The following is a 26,034-nucleotide window of genomic DNA, read 5'->3' on the forward strand; positions in this document are numbered from 1 at the left end:
GTTTAAACCCGGACTGTTTAGAACCCGGACGGTTCACAACCCGAACTGTTTCAACCCGAACAGTTTAGAACCCTAACCGTTTACAACCCGTAACCAGTTTACAACCCGTTTAATTCAAACCGTTTACAACCTGCAATATCAAATATGATACTAACATGAGTGTTTCTAGGTTTGACTTTACAGGTGCTCCATTAAAAAAAGCATTAGGGTTATTCACCTGATTAATCGTCTAATCGATCATTAAACCAAATTGATCTAATTCAATACCTTATAAGCTTATAACCTAAGAACTAATCAAAAAGCTATGTTGTTTTAATGGAATCGACTTAATTCATTAGTAATTGAACTTGTTTGTCTCGTTTCGTTGTTGAACATGTTAGTCTCGTTGCTGTTTAAACCAATATGAATATATGACAAACTTGTATTTATAAATTCATTACGTATTAATTCATCTTTATCGATTATTAATTACTACGTTATTAGTACATCAATAGACGTTTCGTAATACTCTGGCATGGTGGGGGAGGGTATAGATGATTTTGATTCCATTTGAGTAATATGATTGGTAAATATTATAGTATATAATAAAAGACATTGACTGACTTTTCTTAATTAAGTTTATGAAATTAATTGGATAGTGAACATTACTACATTAGTTGTTCGTCAAAAAAGAAAATAATATTAGTTATAAATCACGTAATCAAATTATATGGCATCTTTTACCTTTCACTTTACTTTAATAATGTAGATATTGGAGTATAATATAAACGTATTGAAAATTGTGATTTTAGTAATAACCCGACATTGTTTGTAATTTGTATCCGAATTGATCTGACTAAACATGAACCCGACCCAATATGAACCCGACCCGATTACAATCCAGCTAAACCCGTTAACAAACCGAACTGAATCCGAATACAACCCGACCCGACATGAACCCGACCTGATTATAATCTGACCCGATATGAACCCGACCCAATATAAACTTATACCACATAACCCGAACCCGAATCGAACCGTTAATTTTTCAACCCGACCCGAACCGAACCGATAGAAAAAAATGAACCGATAAACCCGAACTGAAACGATAACCCGATTTGACACCTAGCTTGGTTGTCATCTTTAATCAACTTTCAAATGTTACAAAATTCGAAATCCATATTCTTCTCTCTGTCCCTGCTGGAGCTCCTGGCAACGTATAGTCCATCTCCATTTTCATGGAGTCGATCCTTCAAACTCACTCAATCTCTGTCCTCCACATTCAAATTCAAACACCCAACAACAACAACAATTATCCAATTAATATCTGCAAAATCAAGCAATTCTGACGATATTCAAGAAGAGGGAAAAATTATGGTGAGGCAAATCAAATTGTCCCGTACATTTCGATCTATAAAACCACATTCTAATCCAAACCCTAACCTTAATTCAGAGCTTGAAAAGTTGCCGGGAACCCCAATTGAATCATCAACAAAGGACTCTTGTTGGTCTGTTTATCTTATCGCTTCTACAAATCACCCTTTCAAGACGTACGTCGGCGTTACCACCGATTTCTCCCGCCGGTATCCCTCTTTCTCACTTTTAATTTCATGAATTGTGTATTTATGGTGTATTTTCGCAAAATATCTTGATTTTTATGTTGATTTTGTCGAGCTAACGTAACCCTATTATATATGGATCAATTCTCACTTTTATTTTTATTTTTTATCATCTGATGAAATGTAAGTTCTTTTCGTCAGGTTGTAATTTTGTTGAGGAATGATGTTAGATAGATTTAGTGATTTGTGAAATTTGTACTTGGAACTATCAAAAGATGAGATTTTTGCACATTGAGAAGTTTGTGATGATGAATTTAAAAGTTGCAAAAGATTGGCATGTGGATTATTACTTTGGAGATGTATGTTTTGAAATCATAATCCTAGTATGCTGTATGCCTGCTAGTATCCGATGTCGAAATTTAAAAGTTGAAGGAATTACTTTTGCTCAATAATTTTGATTTTCTTAGTTTGTTGTTAGCATTTGGAACATAGGAAGGATGTTGAACTAGTCTGGGATAACTTAATATGTTGAATGTTTGATCTTTTCATATCATGTATATGCCACTAGGCGCTAATATCGGACAAGGGCAAGTGTCCGGAGTTCGATACTGCCATTTTCGAACAATTTTAGTGGTAGATTTCTACTTCAGTGGGATTTTGGCTTAAATTTTTTTGATGTGCTCATATAGTTTGTATTAAGCTGGGGTACTTTGAGTGAATTGATATGCTCATGTGCTCACTTTGTTGGAAATGTGGATGGTAAGTTGGTAGCGTGGCCCAATTTTAACAAATTGTTAGCCTTTGTTTGGTACTCCAACACATTAGTAAAGGAAGGGAAGAGAAATTAAAAGAAGGGAGGAGAAACTATTTATGTTTCCATTGTTTGGTTTGATGGAAGGAAGTGAGAGGAAAAGAAAGGGAAATGATTTGACAACTTTTTGTTTTCTCTTTTCTTCCAAACTCCTCCACTTTTGGGAGGAAAGGAAAGTGAAGATTTATAAATGATGTTTTCCTTCCATTTCCCTTCTTTTTCTATCAAATCCCATATGAGTTTTGAAGCCAAACAAAACCATATTTTTCTTTTCCTTTCCTTTCTCTTCTTTTCCTTCCAATTCTTTCTACCATACAAAGTGTTAGTCTAATGCCATGGTTTTTTGTTTGTTTTAATCTATGTTATGTTCCTGCTTTACCACGGGAAAAGGGAGCAGAGCTGCGCAGGATCTATAGTTTCTGTTTCGTCCCTTCAAATTCTAATAGGAATTCAAGTAGCCACTTGCATATTTCTCATGGATCTCGTTGTTATCCTTTTAGCAAATTTGAACTCTTGAAAGTGTGTATATTTTGTTAAATTCTTTTGGATAGGCCTACTGGTTCCTATTCTTCGTCGGAGAGGATGTTGACCATGAGTTATATTTGTCTCTTTGGATCTTTAAAACATCTACTGAGAGCTTGTGTTTCTATGTAGTCTGAAACAACACAACGGTGAGCTTAAAGGAGGGGCTAAAGCATCCCGAGCTGGAAGACCTTGGATTTGTGCTTGCCTTGTGCAAGGTTTCAGAACTCAGAGTGAAGGTAACTACTTTCATGCAAGCACTAATTCCCTCTATCTGCTCCGCTCAGAAAATTTACATGCTAAATTATGTATTTGCTAAATGGTAGTACAACTAGTTTGTGATGAAGATTGTTGTTGGTGCTGCAAAATTGTTACCATTATGAAAATAACTACCTTTTCTGACAAGCCGGTACATTTATACTCCGTACTTGTTTTTGAATGTGATAAATACACTGCTGTCTGTTGGTGCAAAATTTTTGAAAGAGCAAGATATGCTTCAACCTTTCTTTCACATGTTTATTTACTTTATTATGAGAGTTTGAAGCTTTATAACCTCAGATGGAAAACACTATGTGTCTATGTGTTTTGCTGGCTTGCTGCTCTATAGTGCCCTTTGTCTCTAAAATGCTTCTGGTCTTGGACATGCTGATTCTGAGCTGTCTTTAATCTCCTTGTAGCTTGTGAGTTTGAATCAAAATGGAAAATTATCTCAAGAAAATCACCGCGTAAAAAGAAATCTGAAGCCGAGGAGGGGTTAGAGGATAAAGGCCGGCTATTTTTGTTGCAGCACAGACACGCAGCTATGGAGAAACTAAAGCATTCATTTGACTGTGATCATTTAGAAGTTGACTGGCGATTAAGTCCTTCTTGATCACTAGATTTTTCGGAGTATATATATTGTTCTCATTATACTCCCTCCGTCCCGGAATACTCGACCCGGTTTGACCGGCACAGAGTTTAAGGAACTTGAATTGACTTATTTAATTTAATAGGTAGTAGTTGATAGTGGGGTATTATTTTAATGTAGTTAGTGGGAGGTGGGTTAAGAGGTGGGGTTGGGGAGAGTAGGGGTTGAATTTTTAATTATTTTTTGTATGGAGTAGGGGGTAGGTGGGTTAATAGGGGTGGAGTGAGAAATAATATAATATTGTTAGAATATTTCCATTTTTAGAAACAGGTCAAGTATTAAGGGACGGCCCGATAAGGAAAACAGGTCAAGTATTCCGGGACGGAGGGAGTATTACTTTAAAAAAAAAAACCTGATTTTTGTGTGTCCCTTCTCATTCTTTTTAACAAGTATTTTTTATATTTTATTTTCCTGTCTCCATCTCTCTGCCAATTTTTTGCTGGTTGATTGGGAGACGAGGTAGCTCGAGACGAGATTCTTCCGGGACTGATACTGTTGGCGGAAAACTGTTAATGTTGTACGGAGTACAGTGTAATTCTTGAATTTCATTTTTCAGATATTGCATAGGCTTGTAATCCAATGTCTTATTATACAACTTCATGTTTGTTGAATTTGCACTGTTTGGGAATTGCTGTAGCTGTGACCAAATGTATATTGTCTTTCAATTCCATACGTGTATACTTTAGCATTCACATCTACCTTTTTAGGATGGATATTGCTGCACGAGTGTTCTTATCTTAAGCATTTGTAATGCTTGTATACCACATGTTTTGGTGTTCTTGAAGCACATACCATATTTACTGTGTTTTTTTTTTCTTTTTACTGAATTCAAGTGTCAAACTTAGTGTTTTTACGAACTAAATGCATTTAAGCTTGTTCACAAAGTTAAGAATTTGGGGAATGTATTCAGAAGTATTTGATAAGGATTTTATCAAAAAAAAAAAGTATTTGATAAGGATTATAGGTATAAAAAGAAAGATTACAATCACGCTTTGTGTAGTTAGTATGTAATTCTCTGTTTTTGCCCCTAAATAACATGTATTCTTCTTAGACAATTGAAAAGATCGTCTCTTTTTCTAAATAACAGCGGGTCTGTGATTGGTTTTCTTTTCGGACAATATTACAGCAATTATAAAATATACTCCGTATGTTACTAAAATTACATGAGGACATTAGTTAAGGTTTGTTCTTGTATGTTAAGAAATGAAAGGTATATCTTAATTTTAAAATAAGAAAAATGTAAAATGGTAATGATCTCAAACAAAAATATACTTTAGGGTGGTAGATTACATCATTACAATAAAATTTTCATAAGTTAGTTAATACAAAAGTGATGCATTTTTAATGTACTAAATATCAATATACCCATGATTTGAAATTGAACATGATCTAAACAAATTAGTACTCATCTGGACATATTGTTTATGATCTGGATAGACCAGTTCCAATTTGTACATGATTTGGATAGACCGGTTCAAATTTGTGCATTATCTGAAAAGATCGATTCTAACTAGATGAACTGGTTATGTAAATTTGAATATTTTGTTAATGTTTTTTAATTATATCTTAAACAATACGAAGTAGATCACAATTTCAACAACCCCAACAACAACAACAACAACAACAACAATAATAATAATAATAATAATAATAATAATAATAAGGTCTTGTCTGATGTTAAGTGATCTGATCTAAACATAAATTTTTTTATCTGATCTGATTTGATGTTTTTTTTCTGAACTTATTTCTTTTATCTGATAGTATGAAATAAGTAACAAGGTTTTGAAATAAGGTGACCTAAACATGACCTAAATACATTATCAGAACTTTTCGCAAGTGTGAGCCATTACGACATATATAGCTAGGGGGTGTTTGACAAATGACTTTTAATTAGCTAGCTTTTTCATTGGTTTTTGGCATTTTACTGTAGTCCAACGATCAAAAAAACTATTCTTGTTAACTGTCTGTTTGGTTGGCTAAAAAGCCAAATTTTCCGCCAAAAAGGAAAAGCCATTGTTACTAACTTTTGGGGGTTGACTTTTGGCTTTTCATTGTTTAAATTAATTTTCTATCCTTGTTTTTCACTAAGGCTGCGTTCTTTTCACCTGATTTTCACTTATTTTTCCTGAATTTATCTTATCTGAACTTATCTGAACTTAACTGAACTTATCTAAACTTATCTGAACTTATTAGAACTTATCAAAACTTATTTTAGTTATAAATTGTACTTGGTCAACCCTTATTTTTCCTGAACTGAACTTATCTGAACTTAACTGAACTTATCTGAACTTATTTTTCCTGAAATAAGTGGAAATAAGGTGAACAGAACAGGGCATAATTAACTAATAATTATAATTATAATATAATTTATTTTTGAGGGAATAATTATGATATAATAAATTCTTAAATACTCGTAATATATAATTAATAATTTTTACTAAATAATCAATTAATTAATTAAACAATAAAATAGTAAATTATTAATAAATAAAAATAATAATTAATAATTAATTACTTAATAATTATTGATTAGTTATAATTACAATATACTCCCTCATGGTCTAGTCCCTATTTAATTTTCGCAATTATCTCTTTTTGCCGTCCCAATTTAATTCTCATACTTACTTTTATGGCATTTACCAAAAGTTACGACCCCACATCCTCTCATATTAAATTAAAAAAAATTTCACTATCTCCCACCATACCTAACTTTTCTATAATAGACAAGCTTACAATAACTTATCGTATAAAACTCCGTGAAAAGTCTATCACGACGAATAAATTGGAACGGAGGGAGTAAGTAATACTTCGTAATTAAATTCGAGTAATTAATAAATATTAATGATTAATCTATACTATTATTAAAACTCCAAGGCAAGAAATGCCATCTCGCCACATGTCGCTTCACGTCAACTTTGACATGTCATCTCATGTAATTTTCTTGATCATGAAAAAATGTTAGTTATAGGTTTTGAACCTATGACCTCTCATTTGGTACACACATATTTTAACCACTGTGCCACAACTCATTTAGATATTCCTTATACGTTCAAAATTATATTAACTCAATATAATTAGAAAAATGGTCTCAATCATTTTTTAATAGTCTCGCATCACTAATTGATCAATATTTCTACTATTCAGGGCATCACCCGGGACACTAACTAGTTATTACTTAAATGATAATAACTAATACTATAAACTTTTAAAATAGTCATTATCACCAATAATAATTATTAATAAATTAACAACATCTGATAAGGAGAATCCAGGGTTGGCCTAGTGGTGAAGGCCCTCCTTTCACCCTTGTATTAGAGGTTCGATTCTCACCTTAATTATAAGAGGGAATCCCATAACGTTAATATATGGTTTGTATATAATAACTAGTTAGTACCCCGGACGATGCCCCAGATAGTAGTAAAATGAATTAATTAGATTATTATATAATTCGTTTTGAGTCTAATTTAATTTGTTACATTATAATATATCTTGCTTATGCTTTAATGAATTTTAACATGTCATAATTACTAACTCGTAAAAGTAATGACTAATTAGTGATGGACACCAGATTTTCTTTGGTATTCCTTTAGGGGTACTCTTTCTTATCTTAACCAAAAAAAATAAAACAAATTAGTGATGTGATCGAGACTATTAATAAATGATTCAGATCATTTTTCTCATTATATTGACTTAATATAATTGTGCACGTACAAAAACCAACAAAATGAATTGTGGCGTAGTGGTTAAAATATGTGACTAACAAATGAGAGGTCACATGTTCGAAACCATGTGGCGAAATGACATTCCTTGCCTTGGAGATTTAATAATAGTATAGATTATTGTTTTTAGTTAGTACTCCGTATAAACTAATATATAAAGGGTTACAGTAGAACTCTAATTAATAATTTATGTATTAGTTAATACTTTCTTCGTTCCATAATGTTCTTCATATTTATTATTTATATTACCGTAATTAGTATCCATATAGTCAAAGTAGTATAATTAATAGAAAAAATTATTAACTTGTGGGATCTAATTGGATTTCTTTCAATATGAAATTTCAAAATATCCAATTTTTATAATTTTTACTAATGTGAAATTAAAATTATTAATGGTCAAATTAGTACATTAGAAACCGCACATAATGAAAAAGTGAAAAATATTATGGAACGAAGGGAAGAGTACTACATATCATTTATAAAAAAATGAATAAAAGCCATAAATTTCCAAAATGTCAATTTACATAGTTGCAACTAACAACTGATTTTAACAAAGATACATGTAAATAATAAACAGTCAAGCATTCAACACAAACAATTAACTTAAACAACCAGTCAAACCAGCCAAGTAAAACAACAGACAACCAACATCCAACAATCAATTGCCAAACATGTCCATAGAGGCATAGACTAGTAAAATTAAGTTAAGTCGAGTTTATTTTAAGTCCGATACACGTTTCTCTCAAAAAATTTCCTAATGCTCATTAGCTTCAGTGATGGACCTAGCAAAATGGTGATCTAATTACCTTATTTAATTAACACCTCTATCATAAAACATGTAACTTTGACCATGAATCATAATCTAATTGTTAAAATTGAGAGTCTTGTACATGATCACATGTTTGAAACACTCCCATAGTCCCATCTCTCTTTTACTTCATATGTTTCAAAAAATATTGCAACTTTTTGATTATCACATTTGTCAAGATACAATTTTGACCATAGTTATCTCTAATTAAAATTTTAAAAAAAATCTTAAAATTTATTATTATGAAAATATATAATGAAATTAATTCAATGATATTTTTATTCATAACGTACATTTACTTTTAATAAATTAATAAAAAAAAAACATGGTCAAAAGTAATGTATATATAGTGGGAAATGGGAAAATGAAGTATAATTTGTAATACCTCAATTTCGAAATAATAGAGACGTTTTGACTTTTATTCCCAAATTTCAATTTGACCGTCATTTGTGATGGGTTAGCAGGTTAGACACTTTGAGAGTGGGGGGAGTGATAAGGGGAACCCTCCCTCAAAGTGCCCCTAGTGGGAATTGAACCCCCAATCTTTTGATTGGAAGGTGAAATCCTTTCCACTAGGCCAAGACACACTTGGTTACGGTCATTTGTGAATTACTACTCCGTATGTGATTACCAAAATGAAACCCGGCCGTATACACACGAAAGCATCTGTGAATCCTGTCTTCCCCGCTTTCCCTCTTCCTCTTCCTCTTCCTCGTCTTCCTACTTTTCTCTCAAGAAAAAAGAACGCCTGCTTCTTCCAGCAGCCCACTAGAGAAGAAGCAGAGCCTCCATCTCTCTCATTTTCTCTCTCCTCAATTTGATTAGTACGACCCAATTCTCCTGTTTTTCAATGGGATTACCAGTCAATTGTTAATCCCAAATACCCATTTGATTCATTTGCAGCAAATTCGCAATCCTTAAACCCCATTTATACATGTGCCCCTTCAAATCCAAGCTTTAGTTACCAAATTATGCCGACACCAAAGCTCAGATACATTACCAAAACCAGGTCTTTTCTCTCTCTTCTTCTCTTTTCAAACTCCTACTCCTCTTCATCTTCTGCGCATCACCTTTCAACCCCACCTATAACTCGATACCAATTCGCAAACCCAGCTTCAGAATCTAAAGAGATTGCTTCTTCTTTTCGTGATTGGTTCAGAACCTCAAAAAAACCAGTTTTTGATAAGATTTTCACGATTTTGAACGCTGGAGGTGATGAAGATCTCGTTTTCACAAAGAAGGAGGATTCGGGTATTGGTCAATTGGGTATTACATTGACAGAATCGTTTGTTTTGGAGGTACTTAATTATAAAAATGATGATATTTTAAGTTGTTTGAAATTCTTTGATTGGGCTGGTAGGCAACCCTATTTTAATCATACTCGTTCTACTTGTGTTGCGCTTTTTAAGATTTTGGGTCGTGCTAAGCTTACTTCTACAATAGTAGATTTGTTAGATAGTTTAACTAAGCAGAGAAGTATGCATAGGGTTAGGTTTAATGATATGCTTGTGATGGGGTATGCTTTAGCAGGGAAACTTGATGTTGCACTCCAGGTGTTCGGTAGAATGCGCTTTCATGGGCTTGATTTGGATGGGGTTGCTTATCATATTCTTTTGAATTCGTTGGTGGAGGAAGGGTGTTTCGACGTGGTGAAAGTCGTGTTGGAGCAAATTAGGATGAGAGGGCTCCAGAATGCAGTCACTCATAGTATTGTAATGAAGAATTTGTGTAAGCAGGGTCAGCTGGAAGAGGCGGAGAAGTATTTGCGCGACTTGTTGAATGACAAGAAGACATTGCCAGGGCGTATTTGTTCTGTGCTTGTGGAAGCTCTTTGTAAGGACAAAAGGTTTTCACACGCTGGTATGTTAATCCAGGAGTTTGGGGAGATGGAAGCTTTTCCTTTGGATGAGGTATATGGTATTTGGATTAAGAATCTTGTACAAGCTGGGAAATTAGATGATGCTATGGAATTTTTTCGCACCAAAAATTCCGAGGAAGGGTATATTCCTGAAGTGTTCAGGTATAATATTTTGATTTGTAGGCTTCTTAAGGAAAATCGCCTCAAAGAGGTTTTTGATTTGTTGTTGGATATGAAAGAGAACAAAATTGTGCCTGATAAGGTGACCATGAATGCTGTCTTGTGCTTTTTCTGCAAGGCTGGAATGATGGATGTTGTACTCAATTTGTATGATATGAAGGCTGAATTTGAATTTACTCCACATAGTTTGGTATATAATTATGTTATAAATACTCTATGTGGTGATCAAAGCACCGATGAAGCATATCAGATGCTGAAGAACACAATGAAACGGGGTTACTTCCCTGGTAAGAGGACCTTCTCTGTTCTTGCTGACGCTTTATGTAGGGAGGGTAAACTTGATAAAATGAAAGACCTAGTTATATTTGCCATGGAGCGTAAATTCATTCCTGTTGACTCCGCGTATGAGAAATTCATTAGAGCCCTTTGTCGGGCTAAAAGGGTTGAAGATGGTTACGTGATCCATGGAGAGTTAAATAGATTAAATAAAACACCAAGTGAAACTACATATTCATACTTGATATCTGGCTTCAATCAGGCAAGCAGGGGAGATTTTGCTTCCAGACTTATCATTGAAATGCAAGATAAAGGTCATGCACCATCGGACAGACTGTTTAAGTCTGTTGTTCATTGTGTATGTGAAATGGAGAATCCTGAGAAGCACTTTCTGCATTTGTTGGAGATGCAGTTATCTCGCTTTGGATCTGACCAGCGTACTTTCAGTTACTTTATATACGGGGCAGGGCATGCCAAGAAGCCTGAGCTTGCTAGAGCAGTTTATGAAATGATGGAGAGAGCTGGAATTGTCCCTAATTTGAACTCAGATATTCTTCTGCTCAAGTGTTACCTGAAAAGTGGAAAGATAGCTGATGCACTAAGCTTATTTGATGAGTTCAGCAGAAGAAGGATGGCGGGTAGGAAGATGTACAATACCATGGTGGTTGGCCTTTGCATATCCGGGAAGGAAGACTATGCATCAGCCATATTGAAACAAGCAAGAGACAATGGATTGACCCCTAGCCTGAATAGTTACGAGGAGCTCATCAAGCTGTATTGCTCTAAAAATAAATATGATCATGCTATTGAATTAATTAATGACCTAGAGAAGGTTGGACGTAAGATTTCATCTTTCCTTGGCAATGTACTTTTGTTGCACGCAATGCGTTCTTCTGGAGATTTACACAAGGCATGGCTTCGCTCAAGAGATGTATCTAATGAGACACCTAGTAGTAAAATGCTTGGTCAGTTAGTTGAAGTGTTTTCTTCCCGTGTTTCATTGGATTCCAAGGCTGAGGACTTGGAAGAAGTAATTCAGAAATGCTTTCCTCTCGACCTTTTCTCATACAACATGATGTTGAGAAAATTAAGCATCAATAAGATGGATGAAGCTTGCCAACTGTTTAAGCGATTGTGTCAAAAAGGGTATCAACCAAATCGATGGACTTATGACATAATTGTTCATGGCCTATACAAGCATGGTAGAATAGCTGAAGCTGAACTGTGGGCAGACCAAATGTTACGGCGGGGATATGTTCCAACTGAATGTACCCACGCGTTCATTTGAAGAAAGCTTACATGGTCAAACACCACGAAAGCACAGGTAACTAATTTGATTGTCTTTTAGATTTTGTATTGTATTCTTGTGCCTCTAACATCTGTTCCGTTGTCTATTCTGTTTAAGTGCTACTCCGTATTTGAATTAGCTACTTCTAATCAGGGGCGGCTCAAACATAATGGGGACCATATGCAGTTTCTTTTAAATTGAGCCTTCATTCACAGTTAAGAATAGATATTATATGAAGTATATGTTTATCAAAATTAAAAATAGAAATAGATGCTGCATTGAACTTGAAAGTATCTCTCCGCAAGCCAAAAAGCAAGTAAGCAATACATCAGATGTTGAATTAAGGTATTAGCATAGTCTTGTAGTAAAATAACAAAAATTCGGGAAAAAGGTATAAATGCACCAATTCACAAGCTTATTGCTGTTATTATGCTACTTGAGCTACTAAAACTTTCTACTATCAAAAACAAAAAGCTACTAGAAGGGGTGTCAGTTCATTGTGCCTAAGAAGGTATTTGGAATTCTCATTCATATCCTTCTCATTGTAAGGCCTTTCCCATTCCCACTCCTTACCCCTCAAGTCTAACTTTCTATTCCTACTTCCAAGAATAATCAAAGTTCTGCGCTATGAACTTTATTAGATAACCTTTATATGCAATGTTCAGTCACCAAGCTCTACTAGGTGAATTGAGATTGGTTTTTTTTGGTCTTAGCATCCGGTTCAACCTTAGGGTTAATCCGGATTCGGGGCGAGTTCTGGGTGGATAGGTTCCAGTCCCCTCCCAATTGTTGTTGCGGGGGATCGAACACGGGTCCTCCCTACCAAGTTCAGTCTCAATCACCACTAAACCAACAGACAATTGGTGTGAATTGAGATTGGTGACAGTGACATTGTTGACTGTCCCCAACTTATTAGCTACATGTCACTGTATATTACTCTGTATATGTAATGCTCTAAAAAAAAGATAGGAGAAGGAACCTAAGTACCGTATACGATCAAAATTCCTCATTGGGCAGTGGGCAATCTGGGCATAATCGCTAGTGAAATGCAGAGAGATGTCCTTTTCTTTGAGGCTTGTGTTCATTCACTGGGTGTTCATAATGGTAACAGTCTGGTCTTGTACAACAAACTTTCTTTGAAGTGGCTGGACTTATTTTCTTTTTAACGGTATAACGCCACATCCAAGCATAGTACTCGTCTTCTGGATTCTAGCAACTGTCATTACTTCTAGTTTATACCTTCTTTTATAATATTTGAATTTAAAACAATGTCACTAAATTTTAGTCTGACCAAAACGATTTTTCATGTTTCCTGGTAGGGTATATTGTGAGTAATATTTTTCTTTTTGAATTTCCTTCGACACAAATTGTGTATTACATTTTCTTTGGGAAGTTGAAATCTGATTTTCGGAAATGGTAATAATTATGAAGGCACCTCCCTAGAATGTTTAGTTGGATCTACATTCCTTCATAATTTCTGGAAACTTGGCATCATTTGATATTTTTAGGATATTCCTTCTCATTCTTCGTTTCTTTCTTTTAAAATATAGTTCATTGCTTCCCTGCAGTATTGTTAATTTTTCTTACTGATTTCATTAATATGAATTTTGGATACAGGTGGATTAGAGGCTCGTATTCTACTTTCTAGAGGTAGCTCGTTGGATGACCATTGGATCCAAATAGATGTCTGTATGGTAGAAAGTTGATAGATTGTTATTGCAAATCTGGAGGTGAAGCTCTTTCAAGTTTCCTTCTACTTCAGTAAAAGGTGCATAATTAACTAGTTGCGAAAAAATTTGACGGTTGAGATGTTATTGGAGTTACTGATCAGCACGCCAAAAGAATTTTAATGTTACACACTCTTGCTGCGGATCAGAATCATACTAGGGTTTGGGGCCTGGTAGTAGAGCAGGCTGTCAGATCATAACCTTATCTGGTCAGGAATGATGGTTTTGCTGATATCTAATCTTGGTGTTTGATCATTCTCACTCGTCACTTTTCTTCCAAATTGTTACTTGAAATTTGATGCTGGATATGCAAGTGCCTCTTCCAATTGTTCAACCTGTTAGTCAGATTCACAGATGGTGAACTTTTTCAGGAGTTACTGGTAAATGTTTCAGGATTTTTTTTGGCTCCATTGAGAAGATTGCTTTTACAAGCTTGTGGAAAGCTACTCTTGTTGTATTTATATTACTGTAGGTTCAGGAATATCCAGGACAACAGTAGAAAGTCCTATTCAATTTCTATCTTCTTTTTTATGATAGTTCATCTAGTTACACAGATATGCAAATAACATAGGGAGTAGTAGTCTCGTTAGAAGAAGAAAACGGGCAAAGACAGTGTTATTGAAAATAAAAGGAGTGATATATATCATCAAATTTTGCTTTCTTTTCTTTTCTTGTTTTGGCTCATCTCAGGTTTCTGATGTAATATCCGATTCTGTTTCCTTCAAAAGAGGATGTGAATTGTGTTAGAGTAGTTCAACTTTGGGTTCCCACTCATGTATGATATATTCCTGTGTTTTTCAGCTGTATAGGACAGTATGTATTATCAGGCTGCAAATCAGTTATCCTGTTGTTGTACAGAAGAGCTTCCTGTTAGCAAGACCAGATTTTTTGGTTCTGAAATGCTTATATGATCTGATTCTGGAATGATTTCTCAGGTAAGCATATCTTTTATTTTTATTTTTATTTTTATTTTTCATATGCGCTTTCTCTAGATGTGTATGTCCTTATTTCAGTTAAGCGTGAATTTTTACGTCTGATAAGAAAGAAACATGATCCTATTGTTTCTTTTGATGAATTGGGAAGGAATCCTCTGTTTCCAGCACACAGATGAAATGGTTATGTTAGAAAAGCTTGTAAGTGACTCCTAAGTCCTAACTAAAGATTTGGAGTTTGGACCACCATTTTCCTAAGAATTTGATTATCAGTTCTTGTGGTCACTACAGCAAATCTCAAATCAGAAGCATATTCTTTTCTGCTGTTATCACTGTCAGTACGTTGAAGAAGAAGAGTGTAGGGGACCCTGCAACATTGCCAAACTAGGTGTTGGAATACCCGTTTCCATTCGGTGAGCGAGATTTGATACATGAATAACAACGGTGGATCTTCTCTTCCCACTCTACCATTCGTTCTGTTCTATTCCGACTTAGGTTCTATTCTGATAGGAAGTTGATAAACTTAACGAGATTTTCTTCTGTGAAGACGAATGACTGACCGGATTAGGAAAGGAAAGATGTCCGACACAGTAACCGAAAAACAAAATATTTACACTATGCTAAACCGGGTCCATGCTATGGACCAGGGTATTATTGTCTTTGTGGTTTCGTGTGTGAGAAGTTGCGTGTTGCTGAAATGTAACTGCCACTTGATTTCTTAATTATATATATGATTTTTTTTTTTTAATTTCCTTTTTCCCGGCTTTTGAACTTCTCACTCAACTTCTCTCTCTAAACTGCTTTCGAACTTCTCTCTGAATTTCTCTCTCCATTTCAAATTTAATTTCAGTGATTATTTTCATCCATTTGCATCAAATTACTCTTCCGATCTTCTTTTTTCTAAAAAATGGTGAAGAAAGCGGCACCGAAGAATCCGGCAGCGAAGAAACCGGCAGCGAAGAAACTTGAAATCGACAATTCCGTCGCTGAAATGGCTGTTGAAGCTCCTCGAAGGCGAGGAAGAAGGCCAAATGCTGTTTCTGAAGAAATTTCTGGTAATTCGAACTTATTTTTTGTTTGATTTTGAATTATTGAAATGTTTGTGGTTTTTGCTGAAATTAGGTATAGTGTTTCATGCAGTTACTGTTTCAAAGATATAGTTACCTTTTATTTGTTGTTTCTGAAGAAATTCCTGTTAATTCGAACTTATTTTTTGTTTGATTTTGAATTATTGAAATGTTTGTGGTTTTTGCTGAAATTAGGTTTAGTGTTTCATGCAGTTACTGTTTCAAAGATATAGTTACCTTTTATTTGCTGTTTCTGAAGAAATTTCTAGTAATTCGAACTTATTTTTTGTTTGATTTTGAATTATTGAAATGTTTGTGGTTTTTGTTTGAAGTTACTGTTTCAAATATATAGTTACCTTTTATTTTATGTTACGAAGTTTTTAAGTGTTTTTATTAGTGACTGGTTTGTTCGTAGTGCTAGTAGTTTTTCAGAGTAATTATATTTTTAAAAGGTTACTATATTTCTAAAACAGTAACTATGTTTTTAAAATAGTTACTGTCTTTTTAGAAAGTAAATTAACTTTAAAATAGTAACTATGTGTTATAATTAGTTACTATCTTTTTTAGAAAGTAAATATAACTTTAAAACAGTAAATATGTGTTATAAATAGTTACTGTGTTTTTAGAAAGTAAATAAACTTTAAAATAGGAACTATGTGTTATAAATAGTTACTATCGTTTTTAGAAAGTAAATATAACTTTAAAACAGTAACTATGTGTTATAAATAGTTACTATCTTTCTTAAATGTTATTATAAAATTAAACAGTTACTATGTCTAATAAATAGTTACTATCTGATTTAAATGGATACTCTATGTTTATGTATTTATTATATTATTTGAAAGGTTACTATATGATTTTATTGGTTACTATATAGTAATATTTTGTTTTATAATTGTTTTGTTTCAATTGCTAAGGAATCTGTGTCTATAAAGAAGAACAAAAAGGCTGGCAATCCGAAAACAAAAGCAATTGAGCTTGTACCTGAAAAAGAACCAGTTGAAGAAGAACAACCTAATCAACTAGTTTTACAAAATTCTTCTCTAGTTGACGTTCCACAGCCTGAATCTCATCAACTTCATTCACAAGTTTTGAAAGAAGTTGGCGCTGATGGCCTGCCTATCGTGTAAGTGTTAGTTTAATTTAGTTAATTGTTCTAAATAGTTACTATATGTTCAAAATAGTTACTATTTTCTAAATAGTTACTATATTTTTTAAAATAGTTACTATATATGTTGTAAACAGTTACTATATGATTCCAAAGGTTACTATATGTTGTAAACAGTTACTATATGATTCCAAAGGTTACTACATGTTTTAAATAGTTACTATATGATTCCAAAGGTTACTATATGTTTTAAATAGTTACTATATGTTTTTAAATATGTTCTAAATAGGTTCTATGTGTACTATGTTTACAATAGTTACTATATGATTCCAAAGGATACTATATGTTCTAAACAGTTACTATATGTTTTAAATAGTTACTATATGTTTTAAACAGTTACTATATGTTTAAATAGTTTCTATGTGTACTATAGTTACTATATTATTTGAAAGGTTACTATATATTGGTAACAGTTACTATATCTTCTACATAGTTACTATGTGTTTTTAATAGTTACTGTATGTTTTAAACAGTTACTATGTGTTCTAAATAGTTACTATATGTTTGAAATACCTGACTTACTTTCATTATTCATTATTTTCAGGTTTAATTTTGATACACAATGTTTAGGAGGATCATTGTGTAAATTAATTAAAGACTTCTCTCCTGAACAAAAGGCAGCTGTTCAAGAGATAGGCTTTGGAGGATTGTTATGCCTTCAATTAAGTCGAAAGAACACTCAAATGATGTACTGGTGCATCAAATGCTTTGATGGAGTGAGTTCTTTGTTCACTATCAGTGATTCCAAGCAGTTTGAAATCATTGATTATGATGTGTACGATTTGTTTATGCTCCCCCTTTCTGAGCTGGAGGTTGAAGGGGTTAAACGCGGGCGCAATTCTACTAATCCTGATTTGGATTTGAAGGTCAAGTGGAGAAAAGAGTTTGGATTTGAAGAAGTCAATGCTCAAATTCCTGTGAGGTTGCTTGAGGAAAATATCAAATTGTTGACAGACGGTGGTGATCTGTTTAAACAATTGTTTGTTTTTGTTGCTTTTTCTACATTTTTGACTCCTACAGCCAATAGGACTGTAGATTTACGATTGGCTAAGGCTTTGGAAGATCCTAAAATGATTCCCCAATACAATTGGTGTAAATACGTTCTTGACGTATTATGTGAGGAAACTGTGAAATTTAAAAATTGTCTATTGAAAGGCAAAGATCAAAAGACATTTGGAGGCTGTGTTGTGTTTTTGCAACTTGTTTATTTTCAGTGGATTAAGTTTAGGAATTCCAGTAGTATTCCTGATCAATTACCTCTTATTCAGCATTGGACATCGAAGATGGTAACTGATCGGATTCATGCTGAAAATGCAAATATGAGTGCATTATATGGTTCTGGAATTTTGGAGAAGGAGAAGTATCCAATTTCCAAAAAATTTGTTTTTGTTGATGGTCAAATAGATTTGAGACAAATAGAATCTATTTCCAAAGAAGGTGAACCTGACAGCAGTGGGAGAAGTGCTGAACAACCCTCTGTTGGCCGTCGGCGTCCTAGGATTCTTCAGTTTGAGCTCCCTGATTCTCATCCTAGTGATGAAGAAATTCTCTCCAAAGCCACTGATGTAAGTTTACTTTATGGTTGATATATTTGTCATTATAAACTATAGTTATTTTTTATATCCTATACTTATCTTTTATACAGTATAGTTATCATTATCTTTGTTTTAGTAATTGTAGATATATTATAGTTATCTTTTATATACTATAGTTATCATTTATGTTCTATAGTTATCTTTGATACACTAAGTTATCATTACTTTGTTTTAGTAATTGTATTATATACAATAAATACTATAGTTATCTTTTATATACTATAGTTACTTAATATTTACTATAGTCACCTTTTATATACTATAGTTACCTTTTATTTACTATAGTTATCTTTTATTCACTGTAGTTATCTTTTATATACTATAGTTACCTTTCATATACTATAGTAACCTTTTATATAGTTATATTTATATACTATAGATACCTTTTCTTATAATATTTGTTGTACTTTTAATTAAATTTTCCTAATATGTTCCATATTTAAATTTATGTATTTTGTTTTACAGAAGTTTCATGGTCAGTGGTTGTTGATGAGGAGAGATTTGGATGTCGTTTCGGCCATCCATGCTGACGAGCTGTTCAAAATACAGGCTTCGATGGCAGCACAGAGTCATGGTGATGATATTTTGGAGAATTCCACTTATCAAAATATGGTTGATGAGTTGGTGGATTTTCATCAAATGGTGAAGAATCTACCAAATGGTTGGGATGCTCTTTTTGATGATAGTAACAATCCTGTTGTTACCGTTGCCCCTCAACCTTCTGCTGTTGTTCCAACTGAGCCTGCAGTTTTGTCTACTGTTGCCGTTGTTGATCCAACAACATCTACTGAAGCAGTTGGTAATCCAGCTCAAGCTACCTCTCAAATATATGAAGTTCTTGATGATTTGAATGCCAAAATTAAAAGAACTACAAAGGATGATGATGATGAAAATGGATGAATGTGAGCGCGTGTGGGCTGCATTCCAAAAATGCATCATTAACAACAATGCTGTATCCAATGTGGATGTGAGTGTCTATGGCATAGAGGAGAACGTGTTGTTCATGTCTCCGTTTATGATTGCATTTGAAGATTTAATAAGACATCTTCCAGCATATATTTGTTCAAGAAGTTGTGGATTTTGCTGCTTTGTCTGATGGAGAGGGTATTTTGACTGAGTAAGTTGAAGTTTTTTCATTTCATAATTTATTGTTTTTCTGTATATGTGTTATAGTAACTTTATATTTGATATAGTATCTCTATATTTGTTATAGTAACTTTATAATTTGATATAGTATCTTTATATCTGATATAGTTACCTATTATATACTATAGTTTCTTTCTATACTTTATAGTTTCCTTTTTATATTTTGTAGTTACCTTTTATACTTTATAGTTATCTTTTATATATATTAGTTACCTTTTATATTGTATAGTTACCATTTGAATACTATAGTTACCTCTGTATTTTATAGTAACTTCATATACTATAGTTATGTTTTGTATACTATAGTTTCTCTATACTTTATAGTTACCTTCTATATACTGTAGTACCCTTTTATTTACTATAGTATCCTTTTATATTCTATTGTTAATTTTTATTTATTATAGTAATCTTTATAATATTTCTGACCTAGTTATTGTTTCTTTTTTATGTTTTTCAGTGATAAAGTTCTTGAATACAATCCGTTTATTGCGGTAGCAAGAGAGGACATGTGGACACTTCCTTCTACCTTTGATATTCTTTTGATTCATATTGAATCTTGGGCTTTCTTATTGAATGAAAATGAAAGGAATTCTGCTGGTTGTCCTCAAAAGCTGTTTTTAGGTGGCACATATTGTGTAAGTTATATTTTTAATAATATAGAATGTTAATAATTTTAATTTTTTTGGTCTTTGTTTAATTTTTCTTCTAATATTCATTTGCAGAAATATGTTGCTGCATTGATTGAGAAACCAGACGATGCAAAAGTTCTGTCTGAATTGTCTGTTTGTCTTTCTTATGGTGTGAAAGATGTTAATGCAGTTCAATCTTTGAAAGATTGTAATATGGTATGATTTATATTTTCTTTATATAACTATATTATTTTCTTTTTTTTGTCTACTTTTTGTAGTTGTAATCTGTTGTTTTTCTTTTTTATATAGATTTTTGCTCCTGTTCTGATTGAAGATCCGAAGCATTACTATCTGTTTGTGGTTAGTATGAAAGACAAAAGTGTCTATTTCATTGATAATATGCTTCTTGAACCCAAAGAGATTGAAAGAAGGAAGAAATCTTTTTCTGTCTTGGTAAGTTTCTATATAGTTATCTTATATTTATTGTAGTTACTTTATAAATTTTATAGTTACCCTTATACTAGTCTGAGTTTTTTAGAGGAACTATATTTTTTAAAAGGCTACTATGTTTTTTAAACAGTAACTATGTTTTTAAAATAGTTACTATCTTTTTTAGAAAGTAATTTTAACTTTAAAACAGTATAAATAGTTAGTGTCTGATTTTATAGTATACCCTATGTGTACTATAGTTACTATATTATATGAAAGGTTACTATATGATGTGCAATAGTTACTATACTCTTTTAGAAATAATTATGTGTACAATATTTACTCTATGATTCCAAAGGTTACTATATGTTGTTAATAGTTACTATATGATTTTAATGGTTACTATATGATTTTAATAGTTAATCATGTCCTTATTGAATACAAATACTTTGTTTTGTACAGTGTTCTCCATTGGAAAAACTATTGAAAGAGATGGATAACCACTAGAGGAAAAAAGCTCAAGTGCGGGCTCATTTTAAGGGGTTTAGTGCGGGCTTTTACATGTGCAGCACATGGCGTGCCCGCACTTGATGTTCCTCAAGTGCTGCCAAAATATTGGCAGCACTTGATGTTTCAAGTGCTGCCAATTTGGAAAATGAGCCCGCACTTGACTAATTTGGTGCTGCCAATTTTAGAATATGAGCCCGCACATGACAAACTTAGTGCTGGCAATTTTGAAAATGAGCCCGCACTTGACATATTTGGTGCTGCCAAATTTGAAATTGAGCCGGCACTTGACATAGAAATGGGCAGCACAAGCATAAAAATGAGCCGCACTTGGCTTATAAATGAGCCGCACTTGGCCTATAAATGAGCCGCACTTGATCTAGATTTGTTATATAACCGATTTCCCTGCTAAATATATTATACAATTGGACCACGCCACTGATTAACCTCCATACATCACATAAAAAGTATCTAATTATTTAGATAATTAAATAAAATAGTATATAATTGTAAATCTAAAAGTCGATTACATTACAATCATATAAAAAACTAGAATCCATAATCTAAGATTCATTACAAGAAAATATCAAATATAATCACTAGTAAAGAATTTTGTCAACTTGTCTCAAACTTCATTTATCCCCACGGTGATGAAAGGTTGCTCCCTCAGATTGTTGAATACCTTAACATAATCAACCATCAAAAAAATATATACTTTAGTTATATTATAAATAGTGTATCGCATAATAAAACAAGACTTAATTTTCTCCTAACAATGAAATAAAGAACCGTATAATAATAAAAATGACTTGTTTCAGTCCTAACTTTCAACTAATGAACCTATATATGTATAATAAACCCTTTACATGTTTAACATACTTAGTTTTATGTCTCAAATACCCATTCTAACCTAATTTGGTAAAACTATGCATATTTAAGGCTCGTTTGATCATTATTTTACATGTTTAACATACTTAGTTTTATGTCTCAAATACCCATTCTAACCTAATTTGGTAAAACTATGCATATTTAAGGCTCGTTTGATCATTATAGGCCACATTTTGGCCAAAATGTCTACTTCGATTCCAACTTTTAACCAATAATTATTTAAAACTCTTTACATGTTTAATAAACTTAGTTTTATTTTTATAAGACTCATTATCACTTACTTTGTATAAGTTATGCACATACAAGGCTTGTTTGATCGTTATAGGTCACATTCCAACTAAAATTGCTAATTTCGCTCCCAACTTTCAACTAATAAACTTAAATAAGTATTTAAACCGTTTACATGTTAATTAGACTTAGTTTCATGTTTCAAATACTCACTCTCACCTACTTTGGTCAAGTTATACACATTTAAGGCTCGTTTGATCATCATAGATCACATTTTGACTAAAAGGGCTTATTTCGCTCCTAACTTTCAACTAATGAACCTAAATGAGTATTTTAAATCCTTTTTACATGTTTAATAAACTTAGATTTATGTTTCAAAGACTCATTATCACCCACTTTTGTCAAATTTTGCACATTTAAGGTCCGTTAGTTCAATATAGTTCATATTTTGACTAAAATGGCATATATAATTATTTTAATGTTTCTAAGACTCAATCTCACCCACTTTGGTCAAGTTATGAATATTTAAGGAATGTTTGATCGTTATAGGTCATATATTGACTAATATGGCTTATTTCGCTCCCAACTTTCAACTAATGAAGCTATATAAGCATTTTAAACCATTTACATGTTTAATATACTTATTTTTGTATTTCTAAGATTCATTCTCACCTATGTTGGACAAGTTATGCACATTTAAGGCTCGTTTGATCATCACATGTCATATTTTGACTAAAATGGATCATTTAGCTCCCAACTTTCAACGAAATGTCACCTAGTTATGTCTAGTTACCCACATTTAAGGTTTATTGGATCAATATAGGCGATTGATTGCTTTCACCAAAGTATGTTTTGAGCTAACCCATTTGTTTATTGTTAAGTTGTAACAAAGTTGACTTAGGTTCACTAGAGAGTCAACCTAAGTCAACTTACAGATCAGAGATAACAGAACAAGCAAATCATTAAGCATCAATGTAGATCAGCAAGCATCAATGTAGATTAGAAAAGCAGAATATGATCATGTAAAAATGCAGCGCATTAGTACAGAAACGCATAACAGGTGCAGATCAAAATGCCACACAAAAAACACGGAATATGTACATGATCAGAAACTGATTTCAGGTTTTAAAAATGGCTTTAAAACTTTTTCTCGTGATATTAATTTAAGATGCATAATCACATAAATAAGTAAATGAAAAATTAAAATACTAAATATGAAAATAACTAAATGAAAAAGGTAGATCGTAAGATGTAAAATTAGAGACATGACTAGGACAACAACACAGCAGCAGGCAATCACCAAGTCAGGCAACAACAAGAGACCAGGTGTAGATCAGACCACAATAGACTACGAAAGCAGAACATAATTTAGCAAGAACTAAGACGAAAACCAAAATTAGAAAACCTAGCAGAACAGACTGCAACAACCCTAGATTAACACCAATTAGTACTGAATTCATTGAAATTGAAAGAAGAGACATACAGACAAGCACCCATACAGGAGATAGCCAAAGCTCCTACCATGTTGTTTGTCAACCTTTTGTTTCCTTTTCTTAGAACAAATGCCACTTTTAAAGTGTTTGTTAATTCAAATAGCCTATATGAAACATGCACACAGTTGGAATCTACAATCAAAAGAGCCGAAAAGACAAAAATCAAGACAAATAATTAAAAAAAGGTGAAAAATAATATACCTACAGTCACATATATACTGGTGATAAGCATGAAGTTCAGAAACGGGTAACCTGGGATAAATGACAACAACAACTTGGATGGTCCATCGGGCATACTACATCTGAAAACGAAAACGAACATTAGATTCCATTTAAGCAGAGTTGTAGAATGTACTCCGAGACTTGAAAGAATGGGTTAGGATTGGATAAAAGGGGGGAACTTCTTTCAAGGTCAAAAAGGTTGAGAAATAAGTTTGAAGTGCGTTGCATAAATTTTGATCTCAAGCAAGCCTCCAAATACATACTGTAACATAATATCAGTATAAATTATGACATTACTAACCTTAGCCATATGTGAAACTGTGAGATATAAATCTCCAATGCGATCTTGCCAAGCCATATGCGAAACCAAGTTTAAACCACAAAACAGAAGTAATAAGACAACAAACACCATCAGACATCATCCACATTGTATCCCAAATGGAAACGTGCATAGGTAGCCTTGAAGGCTACTTCCGCAAAAACTCTTAACGAGTAGCTTCATAAGTGATGGGTAACATTCCTTATGAATATGTTGACACTAGTGATTGGATAACATAAAGGAATCAGAATTTCAAATTTATGATTATAGTAATTAAGCTTACAAATAGGGTAAGTGATACTTATGGTATTGGCAACTAGTTTTCTTTCTTGACATCAATGTATTTGTGTTTGAAATTTTGAAAGTGAATCATGAGAAATATAAAAGGCAAACTTGCCGTGTACCAAAATTGCATATGCAAAGCTGTAATGTAGACAGAAATGAGAGGAGCCACAAAAGCATCCATGATCTTCATAAACCACTCAAAAAATTATTAATATGAACCTTCCTCTATTTCTCACCTCCGTTTCCCTTTCCATTCCTCTAAGAATTGAAGCATTGATATAACAACATATCTATGCCTATTAACTTGGAAAGTAGACCAATAATGTGTAATACTTACTTAAGAGCTAGCACAAGAAAGTTTTAACTCAACTATAACAAGAGTATCTGGAATTAAATGGCCTGTGATCAGTGATCGGAGAACATAAAAGAATCAGAATTTCAAATTTATGATTATAGTAATTAAGCTTACATATAGGGTAAGTGATACTTATGTAATTGAGATCCATGAGGTGTAAGGATGAAACTTATAGTACGTAATTTAATCTAGCTTGTATATGTACTGAGATACCCTACCTAAAGATCAGAGCCCTTGCATACTTGCCAATTATAACCCACCCTAAGACACACAAAATAGCCCCCCTGCACTCACACAAACCCCTCACAAAGACCCTAACAGCCTCCATACATAAGAAACTCCTAAAAAACCAGCTGGCATGAATCACCTTCACTGTAATTAGACTGACTTCCCTGTAATTAGAATGATATTAAAACTATTTCATTACATTATGCACCCAAAAATTTTTAAATTTTTACCCACCAAAACAAGAAAAAAGAAAGCTACAATACAGAAGACACTAGATCAAACACAAAATCAAATACTAGTTTAGAAGTAAATTTAAGAAATTAGATTAACAAACCTCCTTACGAGTTCGATGTTGAAGGTTGATGGGAAAAAAATGCAAACTCTTCTGATTTCTCTTCTCCTCCCCCAATCGAATTTGTCACCCCAATATCAACCAAAAATCAATTATAAAAATTTAGAGTCTGAAATACAAAGAAACCCTAGAAAAATAAAACTTCAAATACATAGAAAGAATATGTAAAACAAAAATTAAGTAAACAAACCTCGGAATTGATACGAGTGGCAAGAGAAGCGACGCTCACTAGAGGTTGAATCATGAAGCTCAACTGCTCAAAACAACCTCAATCAACATCAACAAGCAGGTTACAATTACAAATTAGGGTTTTTAACCCACGGCTGGAAGAGGAAGCGTCGGCGGTAGGGGAACATCGTCGGCGGTAGGGGGAACATCAACGGCTTTTTAGAAACCAGAGAAGGGGAATGAGCAAAGAACCAGAGAGGGGAAGGAGAGAGAAGCGGGAACCAGAGAAGGGGAAGGAGGAGAAGCGGGAAATGAAAAGCTTTTTGTGAAATATTTTTAGAAATATTTTGTGCGGCTCGACCGCACTTGAGTTTAAAGTCCGCACTTGA

The 26,034-nt window shown here is 33.2% G+C and overlaps 4 protein-coding genes across 19 annotated transcripts; 3 read left to right on the forward strand and 1 right to left on the reverse strand.

The window, feature by feature from the left end:
• The first annotated feature begins 1,130 nt into the window (after positions 1-1,130).
• LOC110805553 (uncharacterized) lies at positions 1,131-4,501 on the forward strand. Its single transcript, XM_022011167.2, has 3 exons — positions 1,131-1,562; positions 3,004-3,110; positions 3,549-4,501. The coding sequence occupies exons 1-3, from the start codon at positions 1,138-1,140 to the stop codon at positions 3,740-3,742; spliced, it is 726 nt and encodes a 241-aa protein (XP_021866859.2). The 5' UTR covers positions 1,131-1,137; the 3' UTR covers positions 3,743-4,501.
• A 4,442-nt stretch (positions 4,502-8,943) lies between these two features.
• LOC110805549 (pentatricopeptide repeat-containing protein At1g71210, mitochondrial) lies at positions 8,944-14,304 on the forward strand. Its single transcript, XM_022011163.2, has 2 exons — positions 8,944-11,943; positions 13,525-14,304. Exon 1 carries the CDS (start codon positions 9,277-9,279, stop codon positions 11,905-11,907), a length of 2,631 nt encoding a protein of 876 aa, XP_021866855.2. The 5' UTR covers positions 8,944-9,276; the 3' UTR covers positions 11,908-11,943; positions 13,525-14,304.
• Positions 13,874-19,505, forward strand: LOC130467664 (uncharacterized). The gene is made up of 7 exons (XM_056836244.1): positions 13,874-14,014; positions 14,436-14,569; positions 14,718-14,767; positions 14,858-15,621; positions 16,551-16,759; positions 17,346-18,366; positions 18,862-19,505. Exons 4-7 carry the CDS (start codon positions 15,598-15,600, stop codon positions 19,294-19,296), a joined length of 1,689 nt encoding a protein of 562 aa, XP_056692222.1. The 5' UTR covers positions 13,874-14,014; positions 14,436-14,569; positions 14,718-14,767; positions 14,858-15,597; the 3' UTR covers positions 19,297-19,505.
• A 2,058-nt stretch (positions 19,506-21,563) lies between these two features.
• LOC110780040 (protein REDUCED WALL ACETYLATION 1-like) lies at positions 21,564-25,977 on the reverse strand. 16 transcript variants are annotated; one of them, XR_008927394.1, is made up of 5 exons: positions 25,668-25,970; positions 25,460-25,519; positions 23,918-24,018; positions 23,707-23,820; positions 21,564-21,789 (listed from the first exon to the last, which is right to left on the reverse strand). XR_008927394.1 is itself a non-coding variant. In XM_056836257.1 (5 exons), the coding sequence occupies exons 1-5, from the start codon at positions 25,719-25,721 to the stop codon at positions 21,733-21,735; spliced, it is 312 nt and encodes a 103-aa protein (XP_056692235.1). In that variant the 5' UTR covers positions 25,722-25,977; the 3' UTR covers positions 21,564-21,732. The 16 variants fall into 16 exon arrangements, 2 of the variants coding, with proteins under 2 accessions (XP_056692235.1, XP_056692239.1); XR_008927388.1 differs by adding an exon at positions 24,240-24,283 and having other exon boundaries at positions 25,460-25,968; XR_008927392.1 differs by having other exon boundaries at positions 25,460-25,586; positions 25,668-25,967.
• Between the last annotated feature and the right edge of the window lie 57 nt (positions 25,978-26,034).

This window comes from Spinacia oleracea, chromosome 1 (assembly GCF_020520425.1).
Source record: "Spinacia oleracea cultivar Varoflay chromosome 1, BTI_SOV_V1, whole genome shotgun sequence".
NCBI classification, from domain to species: Eukaryota; Viridiplantae; Streptophyta; class Magnoliopsida; order Caryophyllales; family Amaranthaceae; genus Spinacia; species Spinacia oleracea.

What these genes read in the sequence shown, in the direction of transcription:
- LOC110805553 (XM_022011167.2), top strand. Translation starts at nt 1,138, where the DNA reads ATGTTACAAAATTCGAAATCCATATTCTTCTCTCTGTCCCTGCTGGAG. An exon ending in ACCACCGATTTCTCCCGCCG is followed by an intron (nt 1,563 to 3,003) that starts GTATCCCTCTTT and finishes GTTTCTATGTAG; the next exon opens with TCTGAAACAACACAACGGTG. An exon ending in TTTCAGAACTCAGAGTGAAG is followed by an intron (nt 3,111 to 3,548) that starts GTAACTACTTTC and finishes ATCTCCTTGTAG; the next exon opens with CTTGTGAGTTTGAATCAAAA.
- LOC110805549 (XM_022011163.2), top strand. Translation starts at nt 9,277, where the DNA reads ATGCCGACACCAAAGCTCAGATACATTACCAAAACCAGGTCTTTTCTC.
- LOC130467664 (XM_056836244.1), top strand. Translation starts at nt 15,598, where the DNA reads ATGCTGTTTCTGAAGAAATTTCTG. An exon ending in GCTGATGGCCTGCCTATCGT is followed by an intron (nt 16,760 to 17,345) that starts GTAAGTGTTAGT and finishes CATTATTTTCAG; the next exon opens with GTTTAATTTTGATACACAAT. An exon ending in TTCTCTCCAAAGCCACTGAT is followed by an intron (nt 18,367 to 18,861) that starts GTAAGTTTACTT and finishes TTTGTTTTACAG; the next exon opens with AAGTTTCATGGTCAGTGGTT.
- LOC110780040 (XM_056836257.1), bottom strand. Translation starts at nt 25,721, where the DNA reads ATGATTCAACCTCTAGTGAGCGTCGCTTCTCTTGCCACTCGTATCAAT. An exon ending in CCACTCGTATCAATTCCGAG is followed by an intron (nt 25,520 to 25,667) that starts GTTTGTTTACTT and finishes GGGGAGGAGAAG; the next exon opens with AGAAATCAGAAGAGTTTGCA. An exon ending in TCACCAGTATATATGTGACT is followed by an intron (nt 21,790 to 23,921) that starts GTAGGTATATTA and finishes GATTATGTTAAG; the next exon opens with GTATTCAACAATCTGAGGGA.